This window comes from Asparagus officinalis, chromosome 2, assembly GCF_001876935.1.
Source record: "Asparagus officinalis chromosome 2, Aspof.V1, whole genome shotgun sequence".
NCBI lineage: Eukaryota > Viridiplantae > Streptophyta > Magnoliopsida > Asparagales > Asparagaceae > Asparagus > Asparagus officinalis.
The window spans coordinates 46,815,055-46,829,560 of record NC_033795.1 but is presented as its reverse complement, the minus strand read 5'-3'; the positions used below and the strand labels follow the sequence as shown (position 1 = coordinate 46,829,560).

General features: G+C 36.8%; 2 protein-coding genes across 5 annotated transcripts in view; one reads left to right on the top strand and one right to left on the bottom strand.

Moving 5' to 3' along the window:
* Positions 1 to 4,916, top strand: part of LOC109831085 — a 55,322-nt gene extending 50,406 nt beyond the window's left edge. For 3 of the 4 annotated variants that reach the window (XM_020398424.1, XM_020398423.1, XM_020398425.1), the window contains exons 14-15: positions 3,705 to 3,789; positions 4,586 to 4,916. In XM_020398424.1, the coding sequence (XP_020254013.1) occupies positions 3,705 to 3,789; positions 4,586 to 4,728 (228 nt within the window). In that variant the 3' untranslated portion in view covers positions 4,729 to 4,916. The remainder of the gene's footprint in view (positions 1 to 3,704; positions 3,790 to 4,585) is intronic. The other variant, XR_002244426.1, reaches the window with a different exon arrangement.
* Positions 8,989 to 14,506, bottom strand: part of LOC109831145 (F-box/LRR-repeat protein 4) — a 23,229-nt gene continuing 17,711 nt past the window's right edge. Inside the window, exons 8-9 of the mRNA XM_020398484.1 lie at positions 10,910 to 11,060; positions 8,989 to 9,908 (exon numbers count right to left, since the gene is read on the bottom strand). Of these exons, the coding sequence (XP_020254073.1) occupies positions 9,612 to 9,908; positions 10,910 to 11,060 (448 nt within the window). The 3' untranslated portion in view covers positions 8,989 to 9,611. The remainder of the gene's footprint in view (positions 9,909 to 10,909; positions 11,061 to 14,506) is intronic.

Below are 14,506 nucleotides of genomic sequence, written 5' to 3'. Positions count from 1 at the left end.
CCTTTGAAGCATAAGAGTGATGTGTTTGCTACCTTCAAGCAATGGAAGGTTATGATTGAGAAGTAAACAGGAAAGAAAGTAAAGCGTCTCAAAACCGACAATGTGATGGAGTTTTGTTCTACAGAGTTTGACCAGTTCTGTAATAATGAAGGTATTGTGCGTCATCATACAGTTCGACATGCACCATAGCAAAATAAAATTACAGAAGGAATGAACAGAACACTTTTAGAGAGAGCTCGGTGCATGCTCTCTAATGCCGGTTTGTTAAAAAACTTTTGGGCTGAGGCAATCAATACAGCTTGCTATTTAATAAACAGATCTCTTTCTACAGCAATTGAATTTAAGACTCTAGAAGAGGTATGATCTAGTGCACCTGCTAATTACTCTCATTTAAGAGTATTTGGTTGCTCTGCTTATTTTCATGTTAATGATGATAAGCTTGAACCTAGAGTAAAAAAAGCTATCTTGCTAGAATATGCTACTAGGGTGAAGGGATATAGATTGTGATGTTCTGATCCTAAATCACCTAAGTTTATTATTAGTAAAGATGTTACTTTTGATAAGAAATTTAAGTTTCACCCGAGAAATGAGTTTGTTATTGACACTACAGGTATTGAAAAGGAGTCTAGCAAATAGGTGGAGCTAGAGAGCTCAGCTTTAAAGAGAGTGCTTGAGAGCGCTCATGTTGAACCAGTTGATACTGTGAAAGGTTTAACTTTAGATGGTGATACATCGCGAGAGCAACAGTACAATATTGTCACCGGGAGAACAAAAAGACAGATCCGACCTCCTCAATGTTATGCAGACATGCTTGCTTACGTCTTGAGTATAGAAGAATTGATTGAGATTCCAGAGCCTTCTACCTATAAGGAAGCTATTAGTGGCAATGAGGCTGCAAATTGGACTGTTGTGATGACTGAAGAGATGGAGTCTCTTCGCAAGAACCAGACATGAGAGTTAGTAAAGCCACTGAAGGGACAGAAGATCGTTGGCTGTAAATGGGTCTTCAAGAAGAAAGAAGGAGCTCCGGATACAGATTATGTAAGGTATAAGGCACGTTTGGTAGCTAAAGGCTACAGTCAGACCGAAGGTGCGGACTTCAATGAAGTATTCTCTCTAGTTGTAAAACACACCTAAATCCGCGTGTTGCTTGCTATGGTTGCTCATTTTAATTTGGAGCTTGAGCAACTTAATGTGAAGACGGCTTTTCTACATGACGAGCTTGAAAAGCAAATCTTTATGCATCAGCCAAAGGGTTTCATTGTTGAAGGTAAAACAAACCATGTATGCAGGTTGAAGAAATCTTTTTATGGGTTAAAACAGTCTCCGAGACAGTGATATTTGAGATTTGATACTTTCATATTTGAGCAAGGAGTAAATATGATAGTTGTGTTTATCATAAAAATCTCAATGATGGTTCTTTTGTGTATTTGCTTTTATACGTTGATGACATGTTGATTGTAGCTAAAGATATATCAGAAATCAACGAGGTAAAATCTTAACTCAAACATGAGTTTAAGATGAAGGATTTGGGAGCAGCAAAGAAGATTTTAAGGATGGAGATCCACAGGAACAGACGAGAAGAAAGTTTATTCCTATCTCAGGAGAAATACATCAAGAATGTATTGTAGAGATTTGGCATGCTTAATGCCAAGCCTGTGAATACTCCGCTTGTTGCTCATTTTGTTTTTCAGCTGATTTGTCACCTCAGACCGAGGAGGAGCAGTAGTACATGTCTTGTGTTCCTTATGCAAGTGCAGTTAGAAGCATTATGTATGCAATGGTCTGCACCAGTCTAGATATTTCACACGCAGTCAGTGTTATGAATCGGTACATGAATAAGCCTGAAAAGATCCATTGGCAGGCTGTGAAATGGATACTTAGATATTTGAGAGGATCAGCTAATATTGGTTTGCTTTTTAGTAGGAACACAAACTCAGATTGTAAAATACTTGGCTATTCTGATTCAGATTATGCGGGCGATTTGGATAAGAGACGATCCCTGACAGGTTATATATTCACTCTTTTAGGTAGTGTCATTAGTTGGAAGACGACTCTACAATCGACAGTTGCTTTGTCTATAACAGAGGCAGAGTATATTGTAGTGACAGAAGTAGTGAAAGAAGTCATTTTGTTGAGAAGTTTGGTTGAAGATCTCGGCTTACACCAAGGTGTTACTACGATATTTTGTGATAAACAGAGTGCTATACATTTGACGAAGCATCATATGTATCATGAAAGAATCAAACATATAGATGTCAGGTATTATTTTATCAGAGAAGTTAAAGTCATCTAAATTAAAAAAATTATACTGTAAATAATCCAGCAGATATGATGACGAAGTTCGTACCTTCGCGCAAGTTCGAACATTGTCTCGAATTGCTTGGAGTTCAACAAAGCGGATGTTAAGCCCGTAAGGGACTTCTGGTGAGACAACAAGAGTGAAGAGAAGAATTATCATATTCAAGTCAATATGGAGATTTGTGAATGTGACTTGAATAAGTCAAAAATAGCTGCCTTCAAATCTTGCGGCAGCTTATTCAAATTTTGCAACTCCAGCATAGCCTTAACTCCTGTTTCACCTACCAAATTTTGCCTATAAATAGAGTTGTGATGAATGAGGAAAATGAATCAGACAGAGTTGAGAAAAAGAAAAGAGAGAGAGAGAGAAACAGAAATCTCTTTCTTTGTGTGATTCTTTGGTTAGAGAGTGATCTCCTATTTGTAATATTCTCTTTTGTGATTAGTGAAGTTCTCTGTTGTTCTCGCTTGTGGACGTAGGTCATACTGACCGAACCACGTTAAATCCTTGTGTGTTGTTCTCTTTGTCTTCACTATGTTTATTCAGTGTTATTCTCCACTCTTGTATAGACATCTTTTGTGCCTGTGGAGCCCCCCCAATTGTTATACTCCTGTGGAACCGGCAAAGCATGATTCAAGAAAAACGGACTGTAATTGATTTGTCTGAGAAACCTCAGAAGGGAAGGTGTTGCTGTGATTTTCAATTATTTGATTTGAACTTGTTATATTCGTTCAAAGACACCAATTCCTGTCACGTGTTATAAAGCTCTGATATCAGTAACCATCGGGTGTGATATTGAGCATTAAAAGACGCTTTGCAAAGAGGAGAACATTGGGGCTCTAATCTCATAAAGATGATAGTGTTGACTCTTGTAGACACTGGTGGAGCTAATAAGGGGCGAGAGGAGGCCTTGGTTTCCCCCCAAGCCTTGAGCACAGCCTTGTGGGATAAAGCCCAGCTAAAGTCCATACCATAAACCCAAAACTCATAAGTTGACCATTTAAATGTTTTAACCTGGCTACGCCCTTGCCTGTTGATACAATGAGATCAATGGGATTTTGTAATGCTGCTTGGATCTATCCATGCTTTATCCCTTATCCCTAAAGTCGTATCTTTTTAATTTATTTCAGACTTGTTTTGCTATAATGATAATTATGTGTTATTTATTGCACTTAGTATGTCAAACCGGAACCAATTTATGTGCTTCCATTCGGTGCAATAAAACTAGAGAATGAGGGGCCAAAAAAAAGTGTGTTGTAAGCAATCTATATGAAGCAGGATAACTCATAACTCGTGTTGACAGAAATCAAACGAACATAGTTACTAGATTTTGATTACTTCAATTTGTCTTGATCATCATATATACATTCTGACGACAACAGTGTTTTTATGTAATCAACAGGAGCTGGATGATATTTGCGAGAAGAACAGTTGGTTGCTTCCAACATATAGAGTTATTCCCTCATTTAAACATTGTCAGATCACTGGTAATTGTTTTCCCCCCTCTATTTTTGAGTTGTGCCATGCCTCCTGCCATGTTGATTTATAATTCATTAATGGGAAATGCTTTGTCTAGTACATGATACATAAGCACCACCACAACTATTATTAACCTCGTGAAGATGATAATGACTGATATATCCAAACGGATTTGTGCAATTGCTCTCCCTCACCAATGAGATGTATTTGCACTTCATAATAGTAACAATAACAGCTCTGGAACATCCAGAATCTCTTACTCATGAAGGCCACATTTATTGATAAGAATGTCGAGGCTACTGTTACAGTGGAGGGAAATTTATTAAAAAAGAATGAAGAATAATTTTTTCACCTGAGAGGCATTTTCGTCACTCTGGGGGTCTTGTGTGAAAAGTTTTAGTGTTTAGTGGGAAAAATGTTCTGGGGGTCTCAAGGGAAACATCCCTAAGTACTTGGGCGGAGTTTTTTTTCTTTTTGGGTGCTGCTTTTTTTCTTTTTTTGGATGCTGGTGGTGGGGGTGTGTTTGTGTGGTTGACACCATCAACACTGCTATTGTTTACCTCGGGAAGATGGTGGTTGTTTCAAGCGTGCAATCAAACGAATTTGTGGTTAACCCCAGAAACACTGCTGTTATTTCCCCTGGGAAGATGGTGATTGTTTCAAGCGTGCAATCAAATGGATTTGTGCAATCACTCTCCCTTCACCAATGAGATACATTAACACTCCACTTCTTGCAACTGCAATTATAACTTCGAAATATAAGAATCCCTTAATCATATACAGAGCTCTGTCATTTATTGACAGGAATGTTCGAGGCTATTGTTACGGTCAAGGGGACAGACTTTGCGTGCAGCAGTTATGGTGATTCAAAAAGCAAACCTTCTGAAGCTCGGGAATCTGCAGCGACTAACATTCTGAGGAAACTAAGGCAGATGGTAGGATCGTGATACAACAGTCACTAGGTGAAATAGGTGGTCTCAGTTTTTTGTTTTCTTTTATTTTTCTTATTTTTGTTAAATGTTTGATAGGCTTACAGGCATGTTAGACAATGGAACTATGAAATTTATCATGCTAGCAGACTAAACATTGGGAGTTGTCATAAAATCTTAAAGTTAAAGGGGAAAATTCTTGATAACCTCCAAACTTAAGAGCGGGTTTTCATATATTTTCAAAATCATTGAAGGTAGTATGACAATCATCCAAAGTTAGAGGGTTTCTGATAGGAGAATTTTTTAAAATAGGCTAGTTTTGCTAAATATTTAGCAAAACCGATCTATTTTGCTAAATATTTAGTAAAACCAAATTTTTTTTGCCAGCCAACCAAGCTAGCAAAAAAAATTAATTTTGGTAAATTCAATTTTTAAAACACATAGGACTAGTAGTCCTGTGTGTTTAGTGACCGCTAATCAGCCACTAAGCAAGAAGCTCAAAATCCACGAGACTAGTAGCCCCGTGGATTTTGTGAACATTCAGAATACGAAGAAATCTCAGCCGATAAAGTCCAGTAACAAAAATCCAGCCAAAATTAAGAAATTACTTATATAATGTACCCCAAAACCCAATTCCAACTAAAACTTAGTTGAATTGCATCCATATTAAGCTCAAATCATCCGCAACAAGAGCAACAACAACGAAAGATTCAACTTTGCGAAATACCCATGAGAATTCATGACCAAATAAATAAACCCAAATGGAGAAAATTGGAAATTGACCTGAAATGTGAGAAGAGTTCTTAATCTTCTTTTCGGTGAGTCCATCACCGCCTTGGGACCCACCGCTGTCGGAGACCACCTCCTTCAATAGGTAGACATAAGTGAATCCTCCTACGCTGAGTTGCCTCAAGATCTTGAACTTGTTCTCATTGATTCAAACGTCACCGCCGTCATTAGCGGCGTCGTAGAGATCGTTCAGACCCGGGAACGAGCATCTCATGCTTCTCTCGATTTTTGTCTTTTGCTTGCTGATTGATTTGTTCTCTTTGAGAATTTGATCGATTCAGAAATGGGATCTTTGAAGGAGATTTTGATCTATTGTGAATCCATTGTGTGTCTATTTTGGGTTTATTAGAGGCTGCAAGTTTGAGTAGATCTAACTCACAAAATTCAGAAAATCCACGGGACTATTAGTCCCGTTGGTTTTGAGCTTCTTGTTTAGTGACCGATTAGCAACCACTAAACATACAGAACTATTAGTTTCGTGTGTTTTGAGAACTGAATTTAACAAAACCGACCTCTTTTTGGCCATTTTCGGTGAGCTGACCAAAAAAGGTCGCTTTTGCTAAATATTTATCAAAACTGGCCTATTTTAAAAATTTCTGCTTTTTGATATTTAGCTTGTTTTTTATATACTTTAGTCAATTGTTTACATCATCTATGGCCTAATAGTCAGACAAATATGAATTTAGTCTGATAACAATGCGGAGGCACGAATTAAGATCGTGAACATGAAGAATCATTTGGTTACATTTGATGTTAATTCATTGAAGTAAAATAGTAAAATAATTACATTTGATGTTAATTCATTGAAGTATAATAGTACAAATGTTATAGGTTAGGCATCGTATGAGGAGGGGAGGCTAGGTGAGGTGGGGGACAACCAAAACTCATCTATGATAGGGGATTTTTGGATGGGAGTTGAGGTGAGGGGAAGGACAACTTAAAATGAACTGAAAATATGGAGAGAGATGGACTAGAAAAAGATGTTCACCCCAAGTTGAGAGGATACAAGAGAGAAATTGAACTAGGAAATGATTCATCTCCCCTCAGTGCCCTTCCAAACAAACATATAAAAGCTAAAAACGATGTCCATCCCTTCATGTCATTGCATTTCATGTCACCTCACCTCCCCTTCACAAACCCGAGTTCAATATTAAGTAAGAGATTACATTCCTTTTCTATCCTCTGGTTGAAAACAGTCTCCCAGACAAATGAACAACTTGAGTTTCAGAATATTGCATCATTCAATTATTGTAAGTTAATTGAGTCAAATTGATATGTAAGGATTTGATAGAGAAAAGAGGTTAAGCATTTAATTGAGAATGGATAAAGTGGAGCAATTCATGGATTATTCGTAGCTATCTGTCTCAGCATGACATATCTCTAATGTAGGACAAAAAATATTAAAGAATAATGTGGATGTAATAAACGTTTAAGTAACCTTTGTTTTGATTATTCATATGACGTTGACTATGCATATCTAATATTCAACAAATTAGCATATTTTCTTTGCAACAAATGTTTTCATTTTTTTGGCAACAAATGTTCGCGTACTATTACATTTATTGCATCACTTTAGCAAAGGCGCGCACATTGCTTTGGTCAATTTCACAAGTTTTACAAACCAAATGATTCCTTTCTCTCTCGTATGTACGTCTCAAATCTCTTATCAATATTGGAGACCGATCTTACAACTGGTGTTACTGGCCGAACATCTGAAACCTTGCCTTCATTCGTTGCCTTCCATGGCTGCCCATCCAAGGACATCGTCTTTTTCAACCCCTTGTCACCAACTTTTTCATGCATTTTCGGCACATTTTCGCCTTCTTCTTTTGTGCCACTCTTTACCTGAACCTGTTTTCTCTTCTTGCGCTCGCGCTTGTTGTCCACATTTGCTTTCTCTGTTGCTTCTTGAATCACTACTGGTATCGTTATAATGGGAGGCACGAGTGGAACCTCGTCAACATCACAATCTTTCTCTGCAACTCCGTTGACTACCGAATTCTCTCTTACAGAAGGTTTAATCTCTTCCTGATCAGTTTTGGCAAGAGGATTTCTCCCAAGAGTTACTTGGTTTCGAGTGTTGAAGGCAAATTTCTTCATAACAAATTGGAAGAGTCTATGGCAGAATCCTAGTTGCTTTGCTCCATTGTCTTTCCTCTCCATTTTTTTCTCTCCGATGTCAGACAATGAACCGAAACAGAGAGAAGAGATATATTGACATTCAAGGATGGATTCTTTCTTCCGGGGATAAGATAGCGTTGAAAAGCAGCAGTTAAAACAGTACAGTACAGTGCAAGCAAGAACAATCACGGCAATAATACATTCTATTCCTTTCCCTCTGTTTTCTATCAATATATTCTATCATTTACAGAACTTCTGCCTCTGTGGACCCTGCTGATTCCGTTGCTCATAGGGAAGCAAGGAACTGTATAAAATGCAAGGCAAAGAGAGATTGCATTTGATTCCACACTTTTGTGTGTGTTACACTTGATTCCAATAATACCTAAAAGGCATAACTAAACAAGCATTATTAAAATTCCAAGCAAATGCTCTTTTCGTACAACACTGTTCATACAGTGCAGTGAAGCTAAAACCTCAATTATAAAGACTAAACCTTTGATTCCAGAAATCAAATATGGGTCCTGACATTTGCAAATTGAAACATAGAAACAACTATCGCTGGAGTAAAAGTTAAAAATTAACAATGCCAGCAAGAACCATCACAACAAACAGTACATTCTATTTCTTTCTCTTTGTTTTCATTCAATATATTCTATCATTTACAGAGCTTCTGCCTCTGTGGACCCTGCTGATTCCAATACACGGACAAATTTTCAAAACCAACCTATTTACAAATTTAATCGCAGAAAACAACCTATTTCAGATTTAATTGCAAAAACCGACCTGGTTTTAGCCCTGGAGCTGAAACCAGGTCGGTTTTTGAAAATTTTTATCCGAAACTTCACGGGAGTTGAACTCCCGTGAAGTTTCGTAGTTCATTTTTTTTTTTTGTACTGGGAAACTTCACGGGAGTTCAACTCCCGTGAAGTTTCGAAAGTTTTTTCACAAAAACCGATCTGATTTCAGCGCCAAGGCTGAAACCAGGTCGTTTTTTGCAATTAAATCTGAAGTGGGTTGTTTTCTACGATTAAATTTGTAAATAGGTTGGTTTTGAAAATTTGTCCTCCAATACACATAAAAGCAAGTAACCGTGTAAAATGCATGGCAAAGTGAGTTTGCATGTGATTCCACACTTTTGTGTGTGTTACACTGTACTCCAATAATAGCTAAAAGGCACAACTAAACAAGCATTATTACAAATTCAAAGCAATTGCTCTTTTCGTACAACACTGTTCATACAGTGCAGTGTAGCTAAGACCTCAATTATAACGACTATTCCAGAAATCAAAATTGGGTCCTGACATTTGCAATTTGAAACCTAGAAACAACTATCACTGGAGTAAAAATTGGAAATTAACAATGTTGATCTCACCAAATAGAAATCATCTTCCCATTGAACTTTGAATATGTAAACTTGTGATTTCAATCAATAAAAAGAACTTCCAACATAAAATGTTAATGATACCGTCTCTCATGTCTCAACAAGGAAACTGACCTCATGCACAAACGACGCAGACATCCATTTCTTTGTTATCTAACTTCACATGCAAATAATATCATGGTCTACACTCACAATTGACATTAAGTCAATCTGAGCAATGAATATAGGAACAAAGAAAATAGAAGAAGCTAGGACATTTCTTCAATCTTCTATATTGTCTTGCTCTCTCCCAAGAAAAGATTCATCTTAAGGAATTTTAAGCTAATCGTTTCAGCAGTGCCCGTTTACAATCTGCAACCGTGCCTTCATAGGCAGAAGTCCAATACGCATAATGGGTCGCAAAAGCCTCTTTGCTTGCCACGAACTGACTTCTCATAAGCACATGCTACCATCAAAGTCCAGGGTTGAGCTTAGAAGACAGCACTCTTCCCGTCCTGTTTCTTTTTATAGTGATCATCCACTTCTCAACAAAGACCTTCAACTTTGCTTGGCTTACACCAGGCAGTTCATGATCACGTGGGCTGCTATTCTCATGGAGAACAGACAATAACTAAAGTTCCATACAGAGATAAGAGATGATAGAGGAAGCTCTGCGCCTGGTTCTTTGGCTCACCTTCCACTTTTCAATAAGAACCTTCTTTATATTGGCACAGCCTGAGACAACAGTAGCTACTCCGGCTGAAGTTATGGATGGGCAATAAACCATGTGGCAGGTCTCAAGCTGGGCACATCCCTTAACAAGGTGGCTCAACCCAGTGTCAGTTATTTGCCTGCAATGGGACAAAACTATGTCCTTGAGCATAGGACACCCTTCTCCCAACTCAGCCAATGACATATCTCCTATACCCTGGATAAGGAAAAAGGCATAATTACCAAAAGAAACTAATAATTGGCTATAATGGAATAATGCAGCGTAAGCATGTACGATGTCAAGATATTTATATTTCCATGCTTTTCTCCGAGGTTTGACAAAATGTTAACTTTTGATATGCTTCTCATAATGCAATCCAATACTATAGTGAGAAGCTATGTTATCTGGGTACTTCTAATATGGAGTCGTACCAGTACCAGACACGCGTCATACCCATACCCGTACTCATACCTGACACTTCTTGGACACTCCTTCAATATATGCATACATTTATTCATACGTGTACTCAATTATACAAGGCATGTTTAATTCGAAACACTCGTTAAGACACTTCTTGAATATATATCCTACATTGCACATCCATTTTTTTAACTTGTTGGACAAGGGTCGAGTTCGTTTCAGCCTTAAGAGGGTCTTTTACATAGCTCAGAACTATATGATTGTATCCCATGAGTTACAGCGGTGTCCTCGTACCCTATCTTTTACAAATTTCTTGTGTCCCACACTCATGCAACTTCGGTAAGAAGGTTTATTATTACAATTGCATGAGATAGATGGCAGTCAGAATTGTGGCAGGTGCAAATTTATTACATCAAACATGCATTAGTAGCTAGCTTAATTGATGGGATAGATGGACAACGTTTAGATCAGCAATGAAAATTTTTGCAGGTGCAAATTCCAGAGCAAATACATGAAAGAAGCCATGTCAGGGTGTTAACTTTATCTCTCATGAACCCATACATACCATCAGGAAAAAGTGGGTTATATGGTAGTATAACTGAAAAGATGCAAGTGGAAATAGCAAGTGTAACTGATGACTGCAGTTTTCCTGCACACTAGCATCTCTGTGTATTCAGGAGAGAGATGCATGTGACTTTACATGCACACAAGCGTATGAGTGGATACACAAGTGATGCTTGTGCACAAGCAGCTATATCCATACTGATAAGAATGTCTGTGTGTTGTATGAGAGGGACCTGAAGAACACTGATATCCAGGTAGGTAAGCTCCGGGGAGCCTCTGGCAATGGCTGTCAATCCAATATCAGTGACTAAATGGCAACCACTAACATGCAAATACCGGAGAGAACACCCTTGGCCAATGGAAACAAGTGCATCATCACCAACCCTGAATATACAGTTAATTGGACCAGTCAATAGTGAAAATAGAAAATTAACAGTGTTCTTCTGTATAAAAGAACGCTTATCAGACGCATTAAAAACAGGGGAACATTATAAAAAAATTCACATAAAGAAACCGGTGGTGCCAGTTACATGCACCATAAATGTTTTAGAAAGCGTTAGGCGCTTCTAGAGGCCGGACCAAGCGGAATGAGGCATTTTAAGCATCAAGAGAGGAAGGATTCTTTTCGAAGATTCAAAATCCTATCCTTACCAATGGATTTGGATATAGAGTGCTAATGCAATCCATTTTGACTTGGCCCATTCTCTTCACCCATTGTTATGCTTAAGCGAGCAATAACCCCTTTTCAACATACTACAATCCGCATTAGCAGCCCATGCTTCTCTAGGCACTCCCAAGACCTAGGTGGGCGGCCTAAGTGCCGCTTAGGCCTAGGCAGGTGCCAGACCACTTTTTAAAACAATGTGATAATATAGACTACATATTTGAAGATAACAAGTTTGTTTAATCTTTTCTCTTCATCTTTAAACTAAGGGCACTTCTGTTTGAGTCTTTGAACCCAAAGTTCACGGGATCAAGTATGAAGTGACGTGTATATTTTTCGAGTTGCAGCCAAGATTAATGGCTAAAAAAGGGACACATCACTTGTCCATATTTGTATCTTATTGTTTTACGTCCAAAAGTGATTTTGCTTAGACTAATGGGAAACACTTTATAAGGCAGATTATAAATGGCAATAAAGTTATTCAGGTAAGGCATCCATAATTCATTTATTTATTATTTATAATAATACTAATAATTATTATTTTTCTTTTAACTCACATTCCACTAGAGTAAGTCTTCTTTGGTGATCAACTGTTGACAAGTCTACAGAATATAACTCTGAACATTATCAGACGTTTGGTTAATCAGGTGGGATATTGGCAGCATCTTTTGCATAACCATCCTTGAAGTCCCTGGATAATGATTCCAAGAGCTCATATCCAACACAAATGCCCCTTTATCCCTTATACAAACTGGCTTCTAAGATATGGGTGTAAGATGGTACATGCAGCACTAGACCTTAGAAGCAAGGCATAAACCTCATCTCTTTATCCTTATTTGTAATCAACAAATATCATAAAAATCTATATTAATATATCAAAAAACAACGAGGGGCGTCCAAAAAAAATAGGAATGGACATTCATCCATTCTTCAACTCAACATTAGGGGTAAGTTTGGAATTTCACATCCAACCCATGACTATCTCATATAAAAATGTAGTTAGAACTTTCTTGAATCTACTTGAATGGACAGAGGAAAAGTTAAGATCTATTTTGCAAGCAACCTTAAAACTATACCAAAAACAAATTAATATTTCTAAAACAAAATCATAAGTTCTTTGAAGAAATGGATTAAAAAGCACCTTCTTTAATCTTCTTGAATGCAAAGAGGAAAAGTTAAAGTCCTAATTGCAAGAAGACATTGAAGAAATAGATTAAAGAAAAACATTTGCTAAATTTAACTTTTAGAAATATTTTTATTGAATCATAAGTAACAGTCCACTAAATATTAGACAGTCGAGATCAAAAGAAAGTTTCATACAAAAGCGTTTCATACAGAAGACTGAAGACATAGTACAATTTTTTTTTTTAAATTTTAAAATTTAACCTATCATTAAATCGATTATTTATTTTTTATAACATAAAACTTGGAAGAAGAAGTTTGAAATAGCTGGCACAAAGTGCTAGTAAAACAAAGAGTTATGGAGTAAAGCTCTGAACAAAAGCTCAAAAGGAGGTAAGCTGGATGGTCCTGAATGCATCCAGAGTGCTCTGCTTGTAGTGTGCACGTCAAGTTTCATTGCTCTTCACACATGCATCTCAAGGCATTTATATTAAAAAATGCCTCAAGGCATTTCTCATAATTTTAAGTAACTAATATGAATATATATGATGTTCACTTTGATATTTTTATTCATGATTTCACCTTGCACCATCAAAAGTCTTTGTCAATGGAATCAAACACAAGCACAAAAATGTTAAAAAGACATCATTAGTTTCCCTGACCTTTTATTTTTATCACAAACAGGCAGTATTAAAGGAAAGAGAGTCTGCCCTCGATTGAAATACCCATAAATGGTATTCTACGTAGAATAGCATTATTGCTTATTTTGATGATCCACGGTATAGAAGAAAGAGTTTGGGAATTATTAAATATGGGACCATAGAAGTGGATTCAATCGTAAAAAAATCCCCAATACAGAACACATCATGATTTAGCTATGACTAAGTTTTGGTTGGATTGAAATATAGAATAAAATTCTGTTTGAATTGATGGACCCAAGAAACAATCCACATGCCTGTTCCAACCTATATACAAGTATGACATGCTTGGGTGGCATGAAATGAGTACATATAAAAACTGATTAAATTCATGTAAGATGAGCAGGAACAATTAGAGAAGGTCTCGGTATGTGCGACAGGAAACCAATAGGTAATGTTGCAAGGATAGTTATATAAAAAAGTCATACCTGAATCCAGTACATACACAATACTTGGATTGTCGAAAAATTTGATGATACATGTTGGATTTTTTATGATGAGAAAAAGTAAATGTAACCCAAACATATTGAAGATGTATCCATGGCTAAGAAATAAAAGTCTAATGCATGAATGATGGACTGAATTTCCAACTTTACTTGTATGAATGGTTTCAAATATCGGATATCAGGGAAATATGGGGCGGTCAAAGTCCATATATTATTGCAGATGTCGGGAGATGTCGGGAAAAGATCAGGGACGATATGTAGTACATATCGAAGTGCCATATCAGATGATGTGAATATATAGTACAATATCTCTACGTACTTAATGAAATCTAAGCATAGAAAAACGTAAATAATATATGTTTAGGATTACTAACCAATTGTAGAAACTTTTTTAGAGAAAAGAGCCTACTTGAATTAAAAAAACTTTATAGGGCTGGAACTTTTACTAAAAGCCATTAAGGAATTTTTAAAAAACTATATTGTTTGAGACAAACCATACAAGAGGACATATCAGTCAACATATCGACTGATAGATCGGTCATGTTAGGGACATATCGCTAACAATTGCGAAAAAGCAGTAAAGGATATTAAGACTATATCATTTGGTGGTAAGCCCTATAAAAGGATATATCAGCCGATATGTTATATTAGGGATATTCAAAACAATGATTATATGCATTCATATATTTTGTTCACTTCCTCAACAAAGGATTATAATTGCTTTCATAATTATTGATTTATATAATTTACAATCTTATTTGTGTTCCCTTTGTTATTGTGCTGTTGACAATTCTAGCCATACACATACATGTTGTAGACAAATAAATTCACATGCGCTTCATATCCACAATGTGTCCATATCATAGATTTTCCAGGTTTTACTTATCTACCCGTATCTTC